General features: G+C 41.6%; 1 protein-coding gene across 1 annotated transcript in view; it reads right to left on the bottom strand.

Annotated features, from left to right (window-relative positions):
• Nucleotides 1-11,606: 11,606 nt before the first annotated feature.
• The window catches only part of LRIG3 (leucine rich repeats and immunoglobulin like domains 3), a 51,872-nt gene continuing 46,112 nt past the window's right edge, over nucleotides 11,607-17,366 (bottom strand). The window contains exons 17-19 of the mRNA XM_084879642.1: nucleotides 16,368-16,511; nucleotides 15,993-16,268; nucleotides 11,607-14,371 (exon numbers count right to left, since the gene is read on the bottom strand). Coding sequence (XP_084735768.1) covers nucleotides 14,127-14,371; nucleotides 15,993-16,268; nucleotides 16,368-16,511 — 665 coding nt within the window. The 3' untranslated portion in view covers nucleotides 11,607-14,126. The remainder of the gene's footprint in view (nucleotides 14,372-15,992; nucleotides 16,269-16,367; nucleotides 16,512-17,366) is intronic.

Here is a 17,366-nt window from a genome sequence, read left to right as displayed (position 1 = left end):
ACATAGACTGTGCACCTATGGATGAAGACAATAGGGGGTGGGGAAAGGGCAGAGGGTGGGGTGGGAACCTGGTGGAGGGGGAAAAAAATGAGGAACTTTTGTAATAATATGAACAATAAAGGTTTATTAAAAAAAAAAAGTGTGATCAGATTATAGTGATAACAAATTTACACAGAAAAGAGAGATAACAGATGATTTGAATTTTCTTTAGTTTCCTAACTATTATCACTAAAGCTTTAGTGTCATTACTTTTATAATAAGAACTAGAGGCCCAGTGCACGAATTCATGCATGGGTGGGGTCTGGCTGGCCTGGCCCCAATTGGGGCTGATTGGGGCTGGGCCTGTCAGGAGGAAGAGATGACAGGCGGTTGGCTGGCTGGCCCACCCCAATCTGGGCCAATCAGAGCCAGCTGGCTGGGGCAAGGGGCTGCAGGTGATTGGCCAGCGGCTCACACCTATTGGAGTTGGGAGTCCATTGGGGGGCGGGGCCAGCCATGGAGAGGGGCTGTGGGTGGTGAGCCACTGGCCACACCCCAGAATGGGGTGGGGGTACTGATCAGGGGCCAGTGGCCTGGGGGCAGGGCCATGGGTGGTTGGCCACTGGGGTGGGGGGGTGATTAGGGGTGGGGCTGGCCAGGGGGAAGGGCTTAAGCCGGATCAGGGTTGTAGGGGCACATTAGGGACACGGCCAGCCAGGGGGAGGGGCTGCAAGAGGTTGGCTGCCCAGACTGGCCCCCTATGGGATGAAGGGAAAGGGCTGGATTCTGGGCTGATGTCTGCTGGCTTCACTTCCTCCCCCTCCGCAGGCCCACTCCTCTCCTCGCCAATTCTGCTGTGTTCCCTGGAGGCCTGTGGTCCCTGTTCCTGCTTGCCAGGCACCTTTACTCTCTGGGCAGGACATCAGAATTCTCAACCCCAGGGACTCCAGGTTGCCAGGAAGGGTCCAGGCTCTGTGCGGCCCCACTCTTGATTGAAATGGGAGAGTCCAATCAGGGGCAGACTAGCAGAGGGGAGGGGCCGGGAGGTTGGCTGGCCTGTCCCACCCCCTAACCCGGTGGTTCGCTGGCCACAGTGGGCATCATAGGGACTGGTCATTTGGTCATCATAGTCGTCACAGACACTGACTTTTTATATATAGAGACAGTAATTGTTGTTTTCTTTAAGGGACAAAGAAGAAGTGGGAGCTGCAGAAACACTGCATAGGCATTTAGGGGAAGTTGGTTTTAAATAGCCATATGATTCAAATTCTAACATGGTAAATGGGGCCTTTATCTCTAGGAGTGCATCCCATCTAAGTGATGACTGCCACCCAAATATTGCTAATGTGTTTGTAACTAACAAGATTGAATGTTTCTTAAAACCAAGTCAGAAACTGTGAATGTCCTGAGCTTGCAAAAGCCAAGTTTTTGACTATCCCATTGACATCACTTAAATTTAGCAAATCAGTCATCTAAATGCATCTAAATTAGTAACTCGTGTGGATAATAGAAAAATTGCATTCAGTTTTCTGACGTATTTATCGAGCATCTCATTCTGCACCAGTGCTCTGCTAGGCCTTGCGAATGCTGTAGAAAAAAATAGACTCTGACCCAGCTCGCAAACTGTCACCCAGGTGTGAGAGAGATATTTAACAAACACTTACTGTAGCGTCAGACAGAGGCTGTGATGAGGAAAGGGCAGATATTCACTGAATGAGTGTCTCCTGTGTGCAAGGTGCTACCACACACACTGAGGATAAAGTCATGAACCTACTGATTTGTGCCTTTATAGAGTTTACATCCTAGTGAAAGGAGAGAGAAAATAAAATAAATAAACTATAGGGTAGGTTAGATAGTGAGAACGTGTAAGAAAATCGTAACACAGGTAGGGGAATGTTAAACAATTGAAATTAGAGGGCAAAGGGAACCTGCGGGATGGGGGGGAGGAGGGGAGCATCTGACTGAAGACCTGATGGAGTAAAAGGAGTGGGCGTCATGTGACATTTAGGTTACGGTCATTTCAGAAGAGGCAAAGGAAGAGCAACAGGGTTCATCAGAAGCAGAGGACCCAGCAAGGGGAAAAGTTTTGAGGTGAGAACATGGCTGATGCTTTCCAGGAGCAATAGGTTGTCCATGTGGTTGGAGGTAGTGAGAGGGAAGAGAATATAGTAGGCTATGTATGGTGTCAGATATTTATTTATCTATTTATTTATTTAGGTTTTAATTCTTAATATGAGAAAAATAACACTGATCTGTATCCTTATTTTAGAAAAAAAAAATCCAGAATAGAGATAAAAATGGATAATGTAAGAGAGAGGTAATTACTGGATCAGTGGCCTTGACTAGGCAAGGGAGGATCTAGCACACAATAAAAAAATGTCTTATGGTGATTGCCTAGATAAACAAGGTCCTATGTGTTAACATAGTTCAATATGTTAAAGTTTCATATTTGATTGGGAGGGTGACATTATGAGGAAGCAGAAATGAGGGTAGAGGGAGAGTGGTGGGAAGGGATGAGAGGCAAAAAAGAGAATATTCACGATTTGATCTTCATTTTGTGACAAACTAATTGTCCAGTCTGGTAGGATGTCTTCGGAGATGCCATATCTGAGAAATTGGTAAGCTGCCCACCGGTCCAGAACTTGTTCCAGCAGTTCACCTCTCTCATCTGTCAAAGTTGCCTCCCTTCAGGAAGACCCGGAGTGGGAGGCAAGAGGTGTGTATGTAAGCACAGCAGAGGACAAGAGGGATGGTAAATTCTTCGGGCTTGGATGCAGATAGGTGGGTAGTATGGACTTTGTGAAGTTTCTCTTTTGTTTTCTTCTATTTTCTCAATAAAATAGGCTGAGTGAGAACAGGTGATGAGGAGGTTTGGGATACTTGTGGACAGAGGAGGTTAAAATGATTATCTGGGACAATGGGAGGCATAAAAGGACCACGGAGCCCAGGAGCACCCGCTTTGTCTAGGGCTGTGGTCAGCAAACTGCAGCTCTCGAGCCACATGTGGCTCTTTGGCCCGTTGAGTGTGGCTCTTCCACAAAATGTCATGGCCTGGGCGAGTCTATTTTGAATAAGTTGCATTAGAAGAAGTTTAAGTTTAAAAAATTTGGCTCTCAAAAAAATTTCAATCGTTGTACTGTTGATATTTGGCTCTGTTGACTAATGAGTTTGCCAACCGCTGGTCTAGGGAATCTGCAAGGGAAAGGGACCTTGAAGCTGAGACTTAAGAATGAGCTATAGCCGAAACCGGTTTGGCTCAGTGGATAGAGCGTCGGCTTGGGGACTGAAAGGTCCTGGGTTCGATTCCGGTCAAGGGCATGTACCTTGGTTGCGGGCACATCCCCGGTAGGGGGTGTACAAGAGGCAGCTGATCGATGTTTCTAACTCTCTATCTCTCTCTCTTCCTCTCTGTATAAAATCAATAAAATATATATTTTTTTAAAAAAGAATGAGCTATAGTTCATGGGATGGACAGGAGACTTATCATCTGGAAAAGAAACAGAGTGTGTGTTAACTCTTGGAGTCTATGAAAAGTACAGCACAGTTGAATGTAAGTATTACTGAGTGTAGTCCATGATGAGCAGAGAATAGGAAAAGAGTTTGTAGAAATAGCTCGTTGGAAGATTTGCCCTTCAGGTCTTATATTTCATAATATATAAATAATATCTATAATAGAAATATTAAAATACAATGCATTAACAAAATATATTAAAAATAGGTAATGATTCTTAACTGCTTAATTAGTTTTGATTAAGAAGGGGCTTGGTCTTTTCTGACAACATTCATAATAAAAATACTTGATGAATTAAGGTCATGAAAGTGCAAGTCAAGAGTTAAGACATTTAAAAATATTGTGAAATTCAGCAACAATGGGAATTACTGACGTTCCCAATGAAAGTCGCAGTTGGTCCCAGGAACAGAGAAGTAGGCATAACTACGGTTCACAAATATGAAAAGTATTCACTTCACAGATAATAGATATTATCTTTGGCTCCTCTGTAATATCTTCATAGCTATTACATCAGAGAGGAATTTAATGATATACTTATGAGGCTTAGAATCTTTAGTAGAATTATCCTAAGAGCCTACTCAGAATTACACAAACACACATCTGTGCACATGCATAGATATTCTTAACTTGGCAGAGAAGCTAGATAAAATGTGAAATGAAAGACATAAAAATAAAACCAATTACTATCTTGGCAACAAGGGTTCTTTCACGCTACTTAGCCATCTCTCTGAAAATAAAAGTATGCATTAACAGCAATTCAGATAGCAATATGTTTTGATACTTATGTCTCTATGAATCCAATAAATAATCAGATATACTTGGACATGATAACATCTAAAACTATAGAGAATTAAGAATAAAATTAACAGGGTAATGAGACTCCATTTTTTAAAAAAGTCAGACTTGGAGTACTTTCAAATTTTAGGTCTTCAACTAAACTTGCCAATACTGCCCCTCTTATCTTGTGTATCGTGAAAGAATGCATCTTCGAGAGCGACCCTTTGATTTTATTCAGTCTTCACTGTATCATCGGTATGTCTACGATGTCCTTGAAGTTAAATGCTCAAAGTTCGGAGAATACTAAAAGAAGAAGTATCTACCCTGGGAGAGATTCCCAAAGAAAACCCATGAGAACTATAGTTCTCCCTTCATCCCTCACTCAATAAGGTAATTGGCTTAAGTCCATGGGGCTTCTCCAAATGGAAGAACCACATTAATCACAAGTGCTTCCATCGTTAGCCATTAAACTGCAGTGGAAAAGTTAAGTCACTGCACGCATGACATGCTGTGGTCCACGGAGGGGGAGAAGCAGTGTGCCTCCTTTAATTACTCCCATGGAACTGAGCACATGTCTAGCCCTGGTCTTTTCTTTTACCGTTTCCCAAATAATGAGCGCTCTAATTGCTTCAGCTGCAGCAGCCCTTGCTCATTTTAATACCTGGCTGCCAGCGTTCTTTCCCTTTCTTCCCTCTGTTCTCTCCCCATTCTCTCCCTTCCTCCCCCCTTTTCTGGTCTGAATTAGATGAAGGTCTGGTTTTTACTCCCCGAACGTTTAAGTGGTCGAGTTAAATCACGACTTTCTTTGGTCGATCACCTAGGGAGCTTTTTAGGAATTGGGGAAACATTTTATTTATGACTCAACTTTCCACCTGTGCTGACATGGCATGGAATTTACAGCTGTATTGAAAGCGTTATAACCATCACCTCAGAAATTCCACATTCTCTGGAGCTGCATTATTATGGAACATTTGTCAGGCTGCCAATTGCTGTGTCAGCCCCTAATTGATTTATATTAGCATCGGTAAGAACGAAGTGGAGTGAGAGTGGGGGTGAGCCCGGGACCACTTTAGACTACCCAGTTGCCCAGCTTCCTGTGGACGTGAGAGATTTCCAAACAGAATTGAACACAAGACACCATGGTTGTCTTTTTTTGCTTTATTGTTATGCATCACCTTTCAAATTACATATATTAACAAAACCAGTAGAAGCTTTACTTTGTGAAAAGTGGAGTGAGCTTACCTTCTCTCTGCTATGCTGTTCCTTAACCGTAAAAAACACCTGGCCCTGAAAGGTCGGATTCATTTTCCCCTGGGGAGGGGGTGAATAAAGAAACCAAGAAACACCTTCGAAATGTTTTCCTCTGACAGCCTTCATTTACAAAATAGAGTAGTTAGCTTTAATAGCTCTCTTTTACACTTAGATTCCACTCCTCCTGGATTAGAGACATAAATCTAAATTATTCATTTAGAAACACCTGGTCTGAGGCTAGGTCTGCATTGAGGAAACCTGAAGAAATCAGCAAAAGGGGATCATGGTGAGAATGCCCAAGACACCCATTCGCTATAACATTGGTTCTTGAATGCATTTATGGTTTATCCAAGAGCTCCCAAACAGTGGAGCTCCCACAGTGTCTTGGCCAACCTGATCTTAGCTGTTGGCATCTTTGACGGATATGCCATTCCCTGCCATTCCCCAATGCATTGTATCTGGCCCAGTTCACACACGTAGGGAATGTGCCTGGCCTCTGTTGGTGCACGAGTTTTGCAACAGAATAATTATACCCTGAGCACTTTTTATATGTCAAGCATTGTTCCAGTTGCATTGTTCCTGTTGTCTAGAAGCTCTGTAAGAGGTGTAGGACAAGGGCATGGTGTGAGTGTGGAAACAGAGCGATACGATGAAAGAAAGGAGTGCCTTTGGTTTATTTGGGCCTCTTGCTATGGGACAACCATAGCTGAGATGACTCTGGGGAATGGGTGGCTTCCTTCTACGGCCCCCAGAGAACTGGCTAGTCAGTGGAGGTCCTAGTGGCAATGCCAGGCCTGGGGCACAGTGTGCCTGGGGCACAGAGCTCCAGGCCACGGCAGACCTGGAGTACAGTGTTCCTTGATCTCCATACCCTACATCTAATCCATCAGCAAAATCTGTTGACTTCAAAGTCAAAACACACAATTATAATCCTCACTGCCTTCTCAGCTGAAATTGGCATTAAAGCCTGAAAAAGAATTTTCAGGAAGGCAAAAGAAAAATAAAGAGTGAAAAAGGGATTGATAGTGTATTAATTTCCTAAATATTTATTCATTCGTTGAACAGTCACGCACTGAGCACTTTTTATATGCCAAGCATTGTTCCAATTGCAGGAAATAAAAGGATAAACGATAAATGAGGATGACAGACAATAAGCAAAATAAATGAGCTGAATATATGGTATGTTACACTGTGACAAATGCTAAAAAGGAAAATAAAGCAAAAAAAAAAAAATGTGCTTAGTGATATCAGGGGTGGGGACTGCAATTTTATATGAGGTGGCCACAGAAGATTCAATCATTTGAGCTATCGCCTGAAAAAAAGGGAAGGATCCAGCAATGTTGACATCAAGGCAGAGCACTCCATGCAGAGTAGAAGTTGAAGCATGTGGCTTGGGGGAGGGGTCCAGTGGGGGATGAGTAGATGATACAGGAGAGGTCACACAGGGGTCAGAGCCTAGGGCCTTAGAGATGATTGCAAGAACATGGGCCTTTTCTCAGTGGTGCAGGCCAGGGTACTGAGGGGTTTTATCCAAGGAAAGACTTTCATGTTAACAAGTTCATTTAGTGGCTATGTTGTTAAAGAGGGTGAGGTTGGAAGCAAAGAGATTAATTACATGACCATTATAATAATGCAGCCAAGATGTGATGGTCCTTTTTTTAGGCTTTATTGCTAATTCCACTTCCTCTTTTGTCCCCTACACTTTTGGCTTCCTTATTTATTCACTCACCAACTCTCTTATCTCATACCTTCTCAAGACTTAGATGGACGCACAGGCTAATGATTCACCTCCCTTGGTCAGGAACATGGTTTACTCTCCCGTGTGTTATACTCTTCAATAGTTGATTAAAATTGCCACTTGGTCCTCAAATTGTAGAAAATATTGTAGAATTTATTATCTTCTCTCACCAAACTTACCATGTTCTATGTCTCAGTTAATCGGTGCTACCATCCACCTAAATCACAAAACCTAGAACGTTGGTTATCTTCGCTTTCTCTTTCACAGTCACGTCCCACTTCATTTAGGTCTTTTTCCGGTGAGAAGGACATTCTGATTTCTTGCTTCCATCTTTACCTAGCAAATATAAACATGTCTGCATGTATGGGTGTATGCGTGTTGTTATATATACTGTATGTGACATAGCCACACTCAAAAACGAGATGAACAAAACTATTGACTAGACTCAAGTAACAAGACAACAACACAAGCTTCCCTATGATTTTTTCTTTTCACGATGATTCATATAAAATTCTATGGGGAAAAGTTGTAAAAGGAAAGGTTTGGTGTTGAAAGAGGAGTAGATTCTGCCAGATGAGAGAAGAGAAAGAGCATTTCAGGAAAATTATTTTGTCATTTGTCTAGGACAGTGGTCGGCCAACTGCGGCTTGAGCCACATGCGGCTCTTTGGCCCCTTGAGTGTGGCTCTTCCACAAAATACCACGTGCAGGTGCACACGTACAGCACATTTGAAACTTTGTGGCCCACGCACAGAAAAGTCAGTTTTCAGCTCTCAAAAGAAATTTCAATCGTTGTACTGTTGATATTTGGCTCTGTTGACTAATGAGTTTGCCAGCCCCTGGTCTAGGAGCTTCTTGGGGGAAGAATCATTGTTTTAATGGTGTAGGACAGCCTAAGCATCTAAGACAGCACCTAGCACAGTAGCCACTCAATCAATCAATGTTTGCTGAACTAAAAATGAGAAAATATGCATGACAACCAACAGTATGTTGCTAACAAATTTCAACTCTGAGCTGTACATATGTCAATATAAAGCCATAGAAGTTCATAGGGGCTGGGCAGGGGTACTGTATTATCCTGTTAAAAAAGCTGGGAGTGTGTGTGTATGGGTTGGGGGGGAACTGGGGAAGGGGCATGCATGATTCAAGGGATGGGCTGGAATCAATGCGTGAAAAATTTTACATGTTATACCTGGGGCTTAAACTTTAGCTGTTGAGGGTTTTTAAACAGGAAGGTGACCCATTTAGATCCATTTTAGGAAAACAAATCTAGCAACAGTGGAACAGGGAGTTGGTTGAAAGAGATACAAGGGGCAAGAAGACACTGCAAGGGACAGAGAATGATCTGAACTTGGCTGTGGTAATGGGATAAGAGGAAAGGCATGAACAGCCTCGAGACAATTCAGATGCAAAAGCAACAGGAATGGTGATGATTGCTAATTAAACGGAGTGCCAGAACTGGACCCGAAAATCAGCTTGTTCTAGAACCTAGGACATTCTGAGTGAAGTATATTCAACAGTTGTAGGTAGCTCAGGTAGAATTAATTCCAGAAACAGGGGCCCTACTAAGTTACAGCATTTAACTCATTGTATTGTAAGTATTTATTTACATACCTGTTTCCTATCCCACTGATAATAATTAGGATAAGGGTAATTTACTCAATTCATGTCACCTAAGCAACACATACAACCAAGTGTATATAAAAAAAAGTTTGACAACTGATAGTGTGTTGTTACCAAATGTCAACTCTGAGCTATAGATATGTCAAAATAAAGCCATATGCAGAAATATCATATAATTACAAAAAATGACAATAATTTCATGAAGGCATTGGTGTTATGCTCAAATATGATTTAAGAAAAAAAGTTGGACATCTTAAAATAAAAGCCCAAATCAACCATGAAACTCAACAAAGATATGTGAAAGAGGAAATAATTGTAGAAGAAATCCGAGAATAAAATTGTAATGGTCTTGAGTTGCTCAACCTTACTCTTTAAAATGTATTTTCAAAAACTCTTTAATTAAAAAAAAAAAAAGTAAATCTAATAAAAATCTACATGTGAATATTGGTTTCCATTTCTTTTAAAAATAAATTTTATTGATTTTAGAGAGAGGAAGAGAGAGGGAGAGATAGGAAAGTCAATGAGAGGGAAACATTGATATGATGCCTCCTGCAAGCCCCCCACCAGGATTGAGCCTGCAACCCAGGCATGTGCCCTGACCGGGAATCGAAGCAGTGACCTCTTGGTGCGTGGGATGGCACTTAACCAACTGAGCTACACCAGCCAGGTTGGTTATAATTTGTGTTCATGGGTATAAATCATCATATGGGAGGATATGGAATTCAGGATAAAGAATTCAGATCCTTGACAGGAAATAGAGTAAAAATGGGAAATGAACTTACAATTTTTGCAACAGTAACAATGTATTTGATAAATTGTACACATTTCAATCTATAACATATATTTTCTACCTCAAGTGAAATCAAACATCTGTATTAGAAAACACCCCACCACAATCAAATGTCTCAAGAAACAAACAAACAACAACAACAAAAAACTCCAAAAAACAAATAGCCCAAAATATTGGAATAATTCAGTAAATGTCCGTGGACAGACTTCCTCTCTGTTAAAATACTAACTAAAGTACCTCTGAGCCATTTTAGGTCAAACTTGAAAACTCTCAAGATTGTTTCAGTACACCCTTATTATACATTAAAAAGCCTCATGGAAAAGAGAAGTTCTGGTAACTGGATATTTCTGGAATACTGAAATTATTCATTATGTGAAGAAACTGTACCCCTCTTTAAAGACTCTAATAATTTTTGGCAGGATATTGTGTTATTCAATGTGTTAATAAAGTGTTGTTTTTAAAAAGTATTTCTAAATTACTAGTATGCTAACAACAGCTCTGACAAGGAGTTAATATCCAAAGTATGCAAAGAACTTATACAACTCAACAAAAAAATCCAGTAAAAAAAAAAAAAAACGGGCAAAAGACCTGAACAGACACCTCTCCCAAGAAGACATACAAATGGCCAACAGATATATGAAAAGATGCTCAAATTCACTATTAAGGAAATGCACTCACACCTGTTAGAATGGCTATTATCAATGAGACAAGTAATAACAAGTGTTGGAGAGATTGTGGAGAAAAAGGATCCCTCATTCACTGCTAGTGGGAATGTAAACTGGTACAGCCACTATGGAAAATAGTGTGGAGGTTCCTCAAACTATTAAGAACAGAGTTACCATATCACCCAGCAATCCCTCTTCTATCTTCCTGAGAAATTTGAAAACATATGCACACCTTTTCATTGTAGTATTATTCGTGGTGGCCAAGACATGGAAACAACCAAAGTGTCCTTCAATAGGTAATTGGATAACGAAGGTATAGTACATATATCCTATGGAATACTACAGCCATAGAAGATGCAAGAGTGCTATTTGTGACAACATGGATGGACCTTGAGACTATCCTGCTAAGTGAAAATAAGTCAATCAGAAAAAGCTAAGAACCATGATTTCACTCATATGTTGGATATAAAACTGAAACTCAGACACAGACAACAGTATGGTGGTGACCAGGGCAAAGGGGGCCAAGTTCATGGTGAAGGAAGATGATTTGACTTTGGGTGATGGGGACACAATGCAATATACACCTTATGTGTCATATAAATGTACACTTGAAACCTACCGTATTTTCCGGCGTATAAGACGACCCCCTAATTTTACTGTTAAAACATAGGTTTAGGCCTATATTCGCTGTATAAGACTACCCCCCACTTCCGAGGCAACACCAGTTCTTTTTTTAATAGACTGCCTCTCTGACTCTGGCCAATCTGAGCAGGCTTTTTACTAGAATACAGTGTAGCTTCGGGTACAGAACATGTATAATTTGCATGCATAAAAAGCCTGCTTGGATTGGCTGAGTTAGAGAGGCGGTCTATTAAAAAAAGAACTGGTGTTGCCTCGGAAGTGGGGGGTAGTCTTATACAGCGAATATAGGTCTAAACCTGTTTTAACTGTAAAATTAGGGGGTCATCTTATACGCCGGAAAATACGGTATATGATCCTATTCACCAATGTCACCCCAATAAATTTAATTAAAAATATAATTTTAAAAAGAATTTATTTTAAAAAAAATAAAAATAAATTATCTTATTACACAAGCCCAATTACTGCTGGTTCCAAGAGTGGGAGGGACGGGGCAGGCATTTTGCAATGACATTTGGTTCTCATTCTCTTAGAAAAATACCAGCATAGCACATCTACTGCAATATTGATTATGAATTACTTCCTATCACATTAAATTGAAAGGACTAAAACCCCTCAACTGTGTGCAAAGATCAAAGCACTTTCCAGTCAAGTTTTAAACCATAGTCCCATTGGTTTTATTCTGATAAATAATAGTTTCTTTCTGTAGGAACACTGTGAAAATAAATTGTAAAAGTTCTACAGATATTTAATCTTTAGAAAATGTTGTCTGCCATAAGGAATATTTCCCACAATATCTTTAAAAAACAGACAAAATTATACACAATAACTATCTTATCGTTAGTGTCAATAGTAAACAAAAAAAATACAAGTTGTGTGAAATCTGTTAGGATATGTTGTACATGGATTGGTCTTGTATCAGAAAGCATAAACATTTTAAACATCCCTCCTCATAAATAAGGCAGGTAATTTGATATATATTCACATTAGTTTTTTTTTCTTAAGTCTATGTTATTTTGGGATTTCTTAATACTTACTAGACTCATTCTGTTAATTGAACATGAAGTCTCAAAATTATATTATTTTCCTGCAAGTGTCCAAAAGAAATTGAGCTGCTCCTGTTTCTCTAGCAGCTAAGATTATATGCAATCCATAATTTCAGCATATGAGGAGAGTAAAATCATACTGATGCAGAATGAATCTAAGTTTTGAATTTCAGGCATGAATGACTTGAATGTCCCTCTGTGCTTCAGTCTGGAAACGTCAAATGCTTTAAATAAGTTCATAATTATTGAAGAGGTCCCTAGTGATGCTTGCGTCACATCTGGCAATAATGAAGACACATCAACAATAAGATTTGAAAATCTGGCAATATAATAAAGGCAAGGCATCTGAGATCACTTCTTCGCACTTTAGTCTCTGTGGTCCAAGGGAGAACCGACTTCCTGCCTTGGACTCGGTGTCCAAATTAAAGAAGGAAAATCTTACTGCGATCTGGGATCCAGGCTCCTGGCTCACAAACAACAGAGCGGGAAAACTTTACCCAACATCTCCTCAGAGGAGAATCTGCTTTTTTCTAAAAGCTGTTTTCAATTTACTTCAAAGCACTGACAGGGACATACAGTCACACTTTCAATTGGTTCAATTTTAAAGTTGAAAGTGCTATGTTAACTCCTTCCATACCAATTTAATTTTTCTTGGGCAAGAGAAGATTGTTTTAATTACAGATGTGAACAAGAATTTACTGGGGGGGAAATCCAACTTCATCATCCACAGTATTTTTTTAAAATACATTTTTATTCATTTCAGAGAAGTAGGGAGGAGAGACAGAAACATCCATGATGATGATAGAATCATTGATTGGCTCCCTCTTGCATCCTCTCTACTGGGGATAGAGCCTGCAACCTGGACATGTGGCCTTGACCAGAATTGAACCTGGGACCTTTTACTCTGCAGGCTAACACTCCGTTCATTGAACCAAACCAGTTAGGGCATTATTTGTGTTATTAAACTTACAGTAAGTGTATTTCATTCTATTGATTCCAACTACATGACTTCACCACTATTTAAAACAAATATTTAAATTATGTTGTGTTTAACAGATCTGATACTCAATTTTTAACTAGAGAGCTATGATGATCAAATTAGAAAAACATTTTAATTATTAAAGCATGTTGCAGGATAGCTTAGAATAGCTTTTTCTATAAGAAAGTCGGTAAGAACAGCCAAGAAGTCTACCAGCATCCTATTATAACCTGGAACAGTGGATGAAAATCCACATCTCCTTTAGCTGTTTTAACTATAAGAAATGTGCAAAAACCACCCTTGTTATAATTAAAGGGATGGTGAATGTGAAACTATTTGGGAAAACACAAGGCATCAGACCACATAAGGCATTATTGTAATTAAGGACTCATGGCTCCAGTGGTGACTTGAGCAATGGTGGTTGTACTATATTACACCAGAGTATAACAAATCTTTTGTTTGAAATGTTAGAAGCACATTAATGTACCTTGAATCTCTGCAGCCCCTTCTCACTCACTATGTGCTTTCACATACACTAATCTGATTTGAGTCTGTATTACAACCCCGGGAGGTAAGCAAAATGGTTGAATTTACTCATATTTTTATGTGCTGCTTATAATTTTCATCCGTTTGAGACATAATAATAGGAAATAATTAAGCCTACAGTGTTGAAAACAATAAAAATGCTATTATATAGATGGCACTTGGGATCAAAATGATACATTTTATTAAATGTAATGTGCAAAGTAAAATGAAGTGACCTCTATTCAAAAAAGTACAAGACAGGTATTATTTAAATTGCTTTAGTACTTATTTTCAATAAAAAGAAATCTGGCATTATAAAAATACATAAAATAGTCATGGATTTATTCCCTTAATTTACACAAGATTTTTTTGTTGTTGTTGCATAAAACAAAGTTATAAAATAGTTTAACAAGAAATTCTTATATGAAAGTTACTCCCAATATAAAATTTTTATAAATTTTGGTAATTTTGGCCCATCTGTATAAATAAGACATCTTATCCTTTTAAAATTCATAACTCCATTTAAAAACATAGGATTCTCTCTCTTTTAAATAAAAGTCCACTTGAGGTAGTAGTATATTAGAACTCTTTGGTCCCATTCAGTCTATGTGTCCAAGTCATAAGACTGAAAATGTGGAGTCCTGTGGTTTTCTAAGGTCTGTTTATAGGTACATGTGTGATTTTCTTGCTGAAAATCTGTCCTTTCTTTCCCATCTTCCTCTGACTCAGAGTCCAAGTCTGGGGAAGAATGAGCTTTCAAGTGAAAGGCTCTTGGCTGACAGTCCGACGGCTGTCCGAAGCTTGAAAAGGCATCCAGGGGAGGTCTCCTCAGAGGCTTTCCGAACGTTCCTGAAAGAGAGAGACCCGTTGAGCGTGTGGCACTTTTGGCGAACAGGAAGTCATCAGAGAGCACCTCAAATGGAGCACCTAGCCCCAGGAACGAACATTTTCTACAAGTCCACATGGTGGTGCTCGGAGTTATGTGTGTCTTGTGTTACGGGGACTAAACTTACAGAATTCCTAGTGGAATTTCCAGTCTAGAGGTCTCTCAGGACCAGTCTGGTTTAAAGAGATCCCACTTGGGGTGCATGCCTGAGATCCCTGGGCAAGCCCTTTGAAGTGCTAAATGACAGGATTCTTACACCCCTCATATATATGTGTGTGTGTGTGTGTGTGTGTGTGTGTATACTCAATACATGTGTCTATTATCATTTCTATGATTTATATTAATATTCATCATTGAGCAAAGAAGTCCCCCAATATAAGTTCTCCAAAACCCCGCTTTAGGACAAAAGAGCCCACAGTCTCCAAAGAAGGGCACGTTTAAACAATAACATACAAGTAAACTGTGCCTGAAGAAAGCATCTTTTAAAATAATCCTTATGGCCGAAACCGGTTTGGCTCAGTGGATAGAGCATTTGGCCTGTGGACTGAAAGGTCCCAGGTTCGATTCTGGTCAAGGGCATGTACCCTGGTTGCAGGCACATCCCCAGTAGGGGGTGTGCAGGAGGCAGCTGATCGATGTTTCTCTCTCATCGATGTTTCTAACTCTCTATCCCTCTCTCTTCCTCTCTGTAAAAATGCAATGAAATATTTAAAAAAATAATAATAAAGTAAAATAATCCTTATGTCATGTTCTTTCCTTTTTAGTAGCACAATATTATTCAATTGACTCAAATCCTTGCCTGAGTTTTACACAAGGTATTATTTTCATTTCCCCCCCAAAAAAAGGAATATAAATAATTATACTGTGACAAAATATAAAATGTCTTAATAGCCGGGTAAAATATTTTAAAATTCTACTGCTGAACCAACGAGACACGCTGTGGTTTCTCTCCCCTCTATCTCCGCTCGGCGAACAGATGACCTCAGCCCTTCCATCGCGCTGGTTCCAGGCACCAGACGAGAGCCGTCTGTCTGCACACGCATCCCGGTGCCAGCAGCGCCGACCCCCGCGCCGGGGGCTCTCAGGCCCTGCTGGGCTCCTCTGCCAAAGGCCGTCCGGCCTGGCTGGTGCGCCGTGAGCTGCTGCCAGGTAGGACGCCGTCCACCCTTCGGCTGCAGGTCTCGTTATAAACCACCAGACGTCCAAACCACAACCATGCAGCGCACACAGCCCCACCCTGAAGGCTGTTGTAGCCCAAAACCACTTTTTCCACATGGCGCTCCTCAGCCACTCCTGAGACCCGTGCGTTCTGGAGGATGCGCCCACACACAGTGCGGCCCAGAAAGCTCCCGGGGCTCCGTTTGTTATGGACTGAATGCATAATGAAGTGAAATCCCCCGTGTCTGACTGTGCTTTCAGAAATATGTAAACCGACCCATAGAACGGTCCTAGCAGCAGCACGAAAAATCAGAAACATGTTCCCCTCGGCTCAGCATCTCAAGTTCTCTCTCACTGCGCCCTCCCGCACGCAACGTGGACGAGGGGTCCCACGTCAAGGCATCTCTCCTCGAGGAATACACTTACCCAGGAACGAGCTGCTTGAAGTCACGGACGCCGGCTCTGAACTTGGACCGAAATCTAGAGAGGACTTGTTTGGAGACAAACTTTTCGGGCCGGGCCCTTCGCGTGGAGGGTGAGCGGAGCTGATTAACTTCCTCACGTGGGGGGGCCAGCCTGGGTCCCCGCCGCTCTGCTCGCAGGCTTCTTCGGAAGGATGAGGACAGGGGCAGCACTCCTTCTTCTTCTTGTAGCCGGGCTCGCAGTGGTCCAGCAGAGCGGCTCGAGGGTCCGGGCCGCAACCTTTTTCACGTTGGGAGAGAAGGAGAGGAGAGGATCAGAGGGAGGGCGCGCTGGTACGAACCGTGCAGGGAACAGAACCCAAGCAGGAAGACCACATACCTGGGTGATAGGCGTCGAAGGGATCCGGCCCGTACACGCTCCCCTTCACATACACGGGGCCCGGGGGGCCCAGGAAGGGGCACAGGAATGGGTCCGTGGCAGCTTCTACGTCGGTTTCACTGCTATTGTCAGTGTGACACGTCCCTTTAAAAACAGATACCTCAGTCACTGAACCCATTTTATCCAAGGACCGTTCAGTACTCTCTCCACTTGGGGCACTTTCCGCGTTTACAGACTTTGGATAGAGCAGCATATAAAGGGGGGAAAATTACAGAAACTTAGGGCTTTATTTTATTTTATTTTTATGAACATTCTATTAGGTATGTGATTATTTATTTTTTATATATTTTTATTGATTTTTTTTTACAGAGAGGAAGAGAGAGGGATAGAGAGTTAGAAACATTGATGAGAGAGAAGCATCGATCAGCTGCCTCTTGCACACCTACTGGGGATGTTGCCCACAACCAAGGTACATGCCCTTGACCGGAATCGAACGTGGGACCTTTCAGTCCTCAGACCGAGGCTCTATCCACTGAGCCAAACCGGTTTCGGCGAAACTTAGGGTTTTAAAAAAAAATGCATGGAAGCCTATGGATTGGGTAAACGGGTGGCATCTCACTAACAGGAACTTGATTAACCATTAATCGCTGGCCCCACCCGTTGGCAAGAGAAACTGGTCTGTGTGTGAGTTCTGCAGCAAAGTGCTGGGACCTGAACCACAGGATGCCAGGGGCACTGTCCCTCCCTCCACCGCCACCCTGATCGGGACCACAGACTGGCACTTAACCAATGGCCTCTTTGTGCCGAGCAAACATGGGCCTAGCCAAAACCAAATCCTATCGTGAGCATCTGAGCTAAACAACCCAGAAAGGAGATGCCAGTTAGCAGAGGACACGGCAGGTGAGAGGCAAGAGGCGTGGTGAGGGTTGGAGCTGCCGTGATGAGCCACGAGCCTGGATGTGGGAACGGGACAGTCAGAGGGTGGCTGTGACTTGGTGA

Source organism: Pipistrellus hanaki (assembly GCF_964339955.1).
Source record: "Pipistrellus hanaki genome assembly, chromosome: 3".
Classification (NCBI taxonomy): domain Eukaryota; kingdom Metazoa; phylum Chordata; class Mammalia; order Chiroptera; family Vespertilionidae; genus Pipistrellus; species Pipistrellus hanaki.
This window is presented reverse-complemented; position numbering and strand designations above follow the sequence as displayed.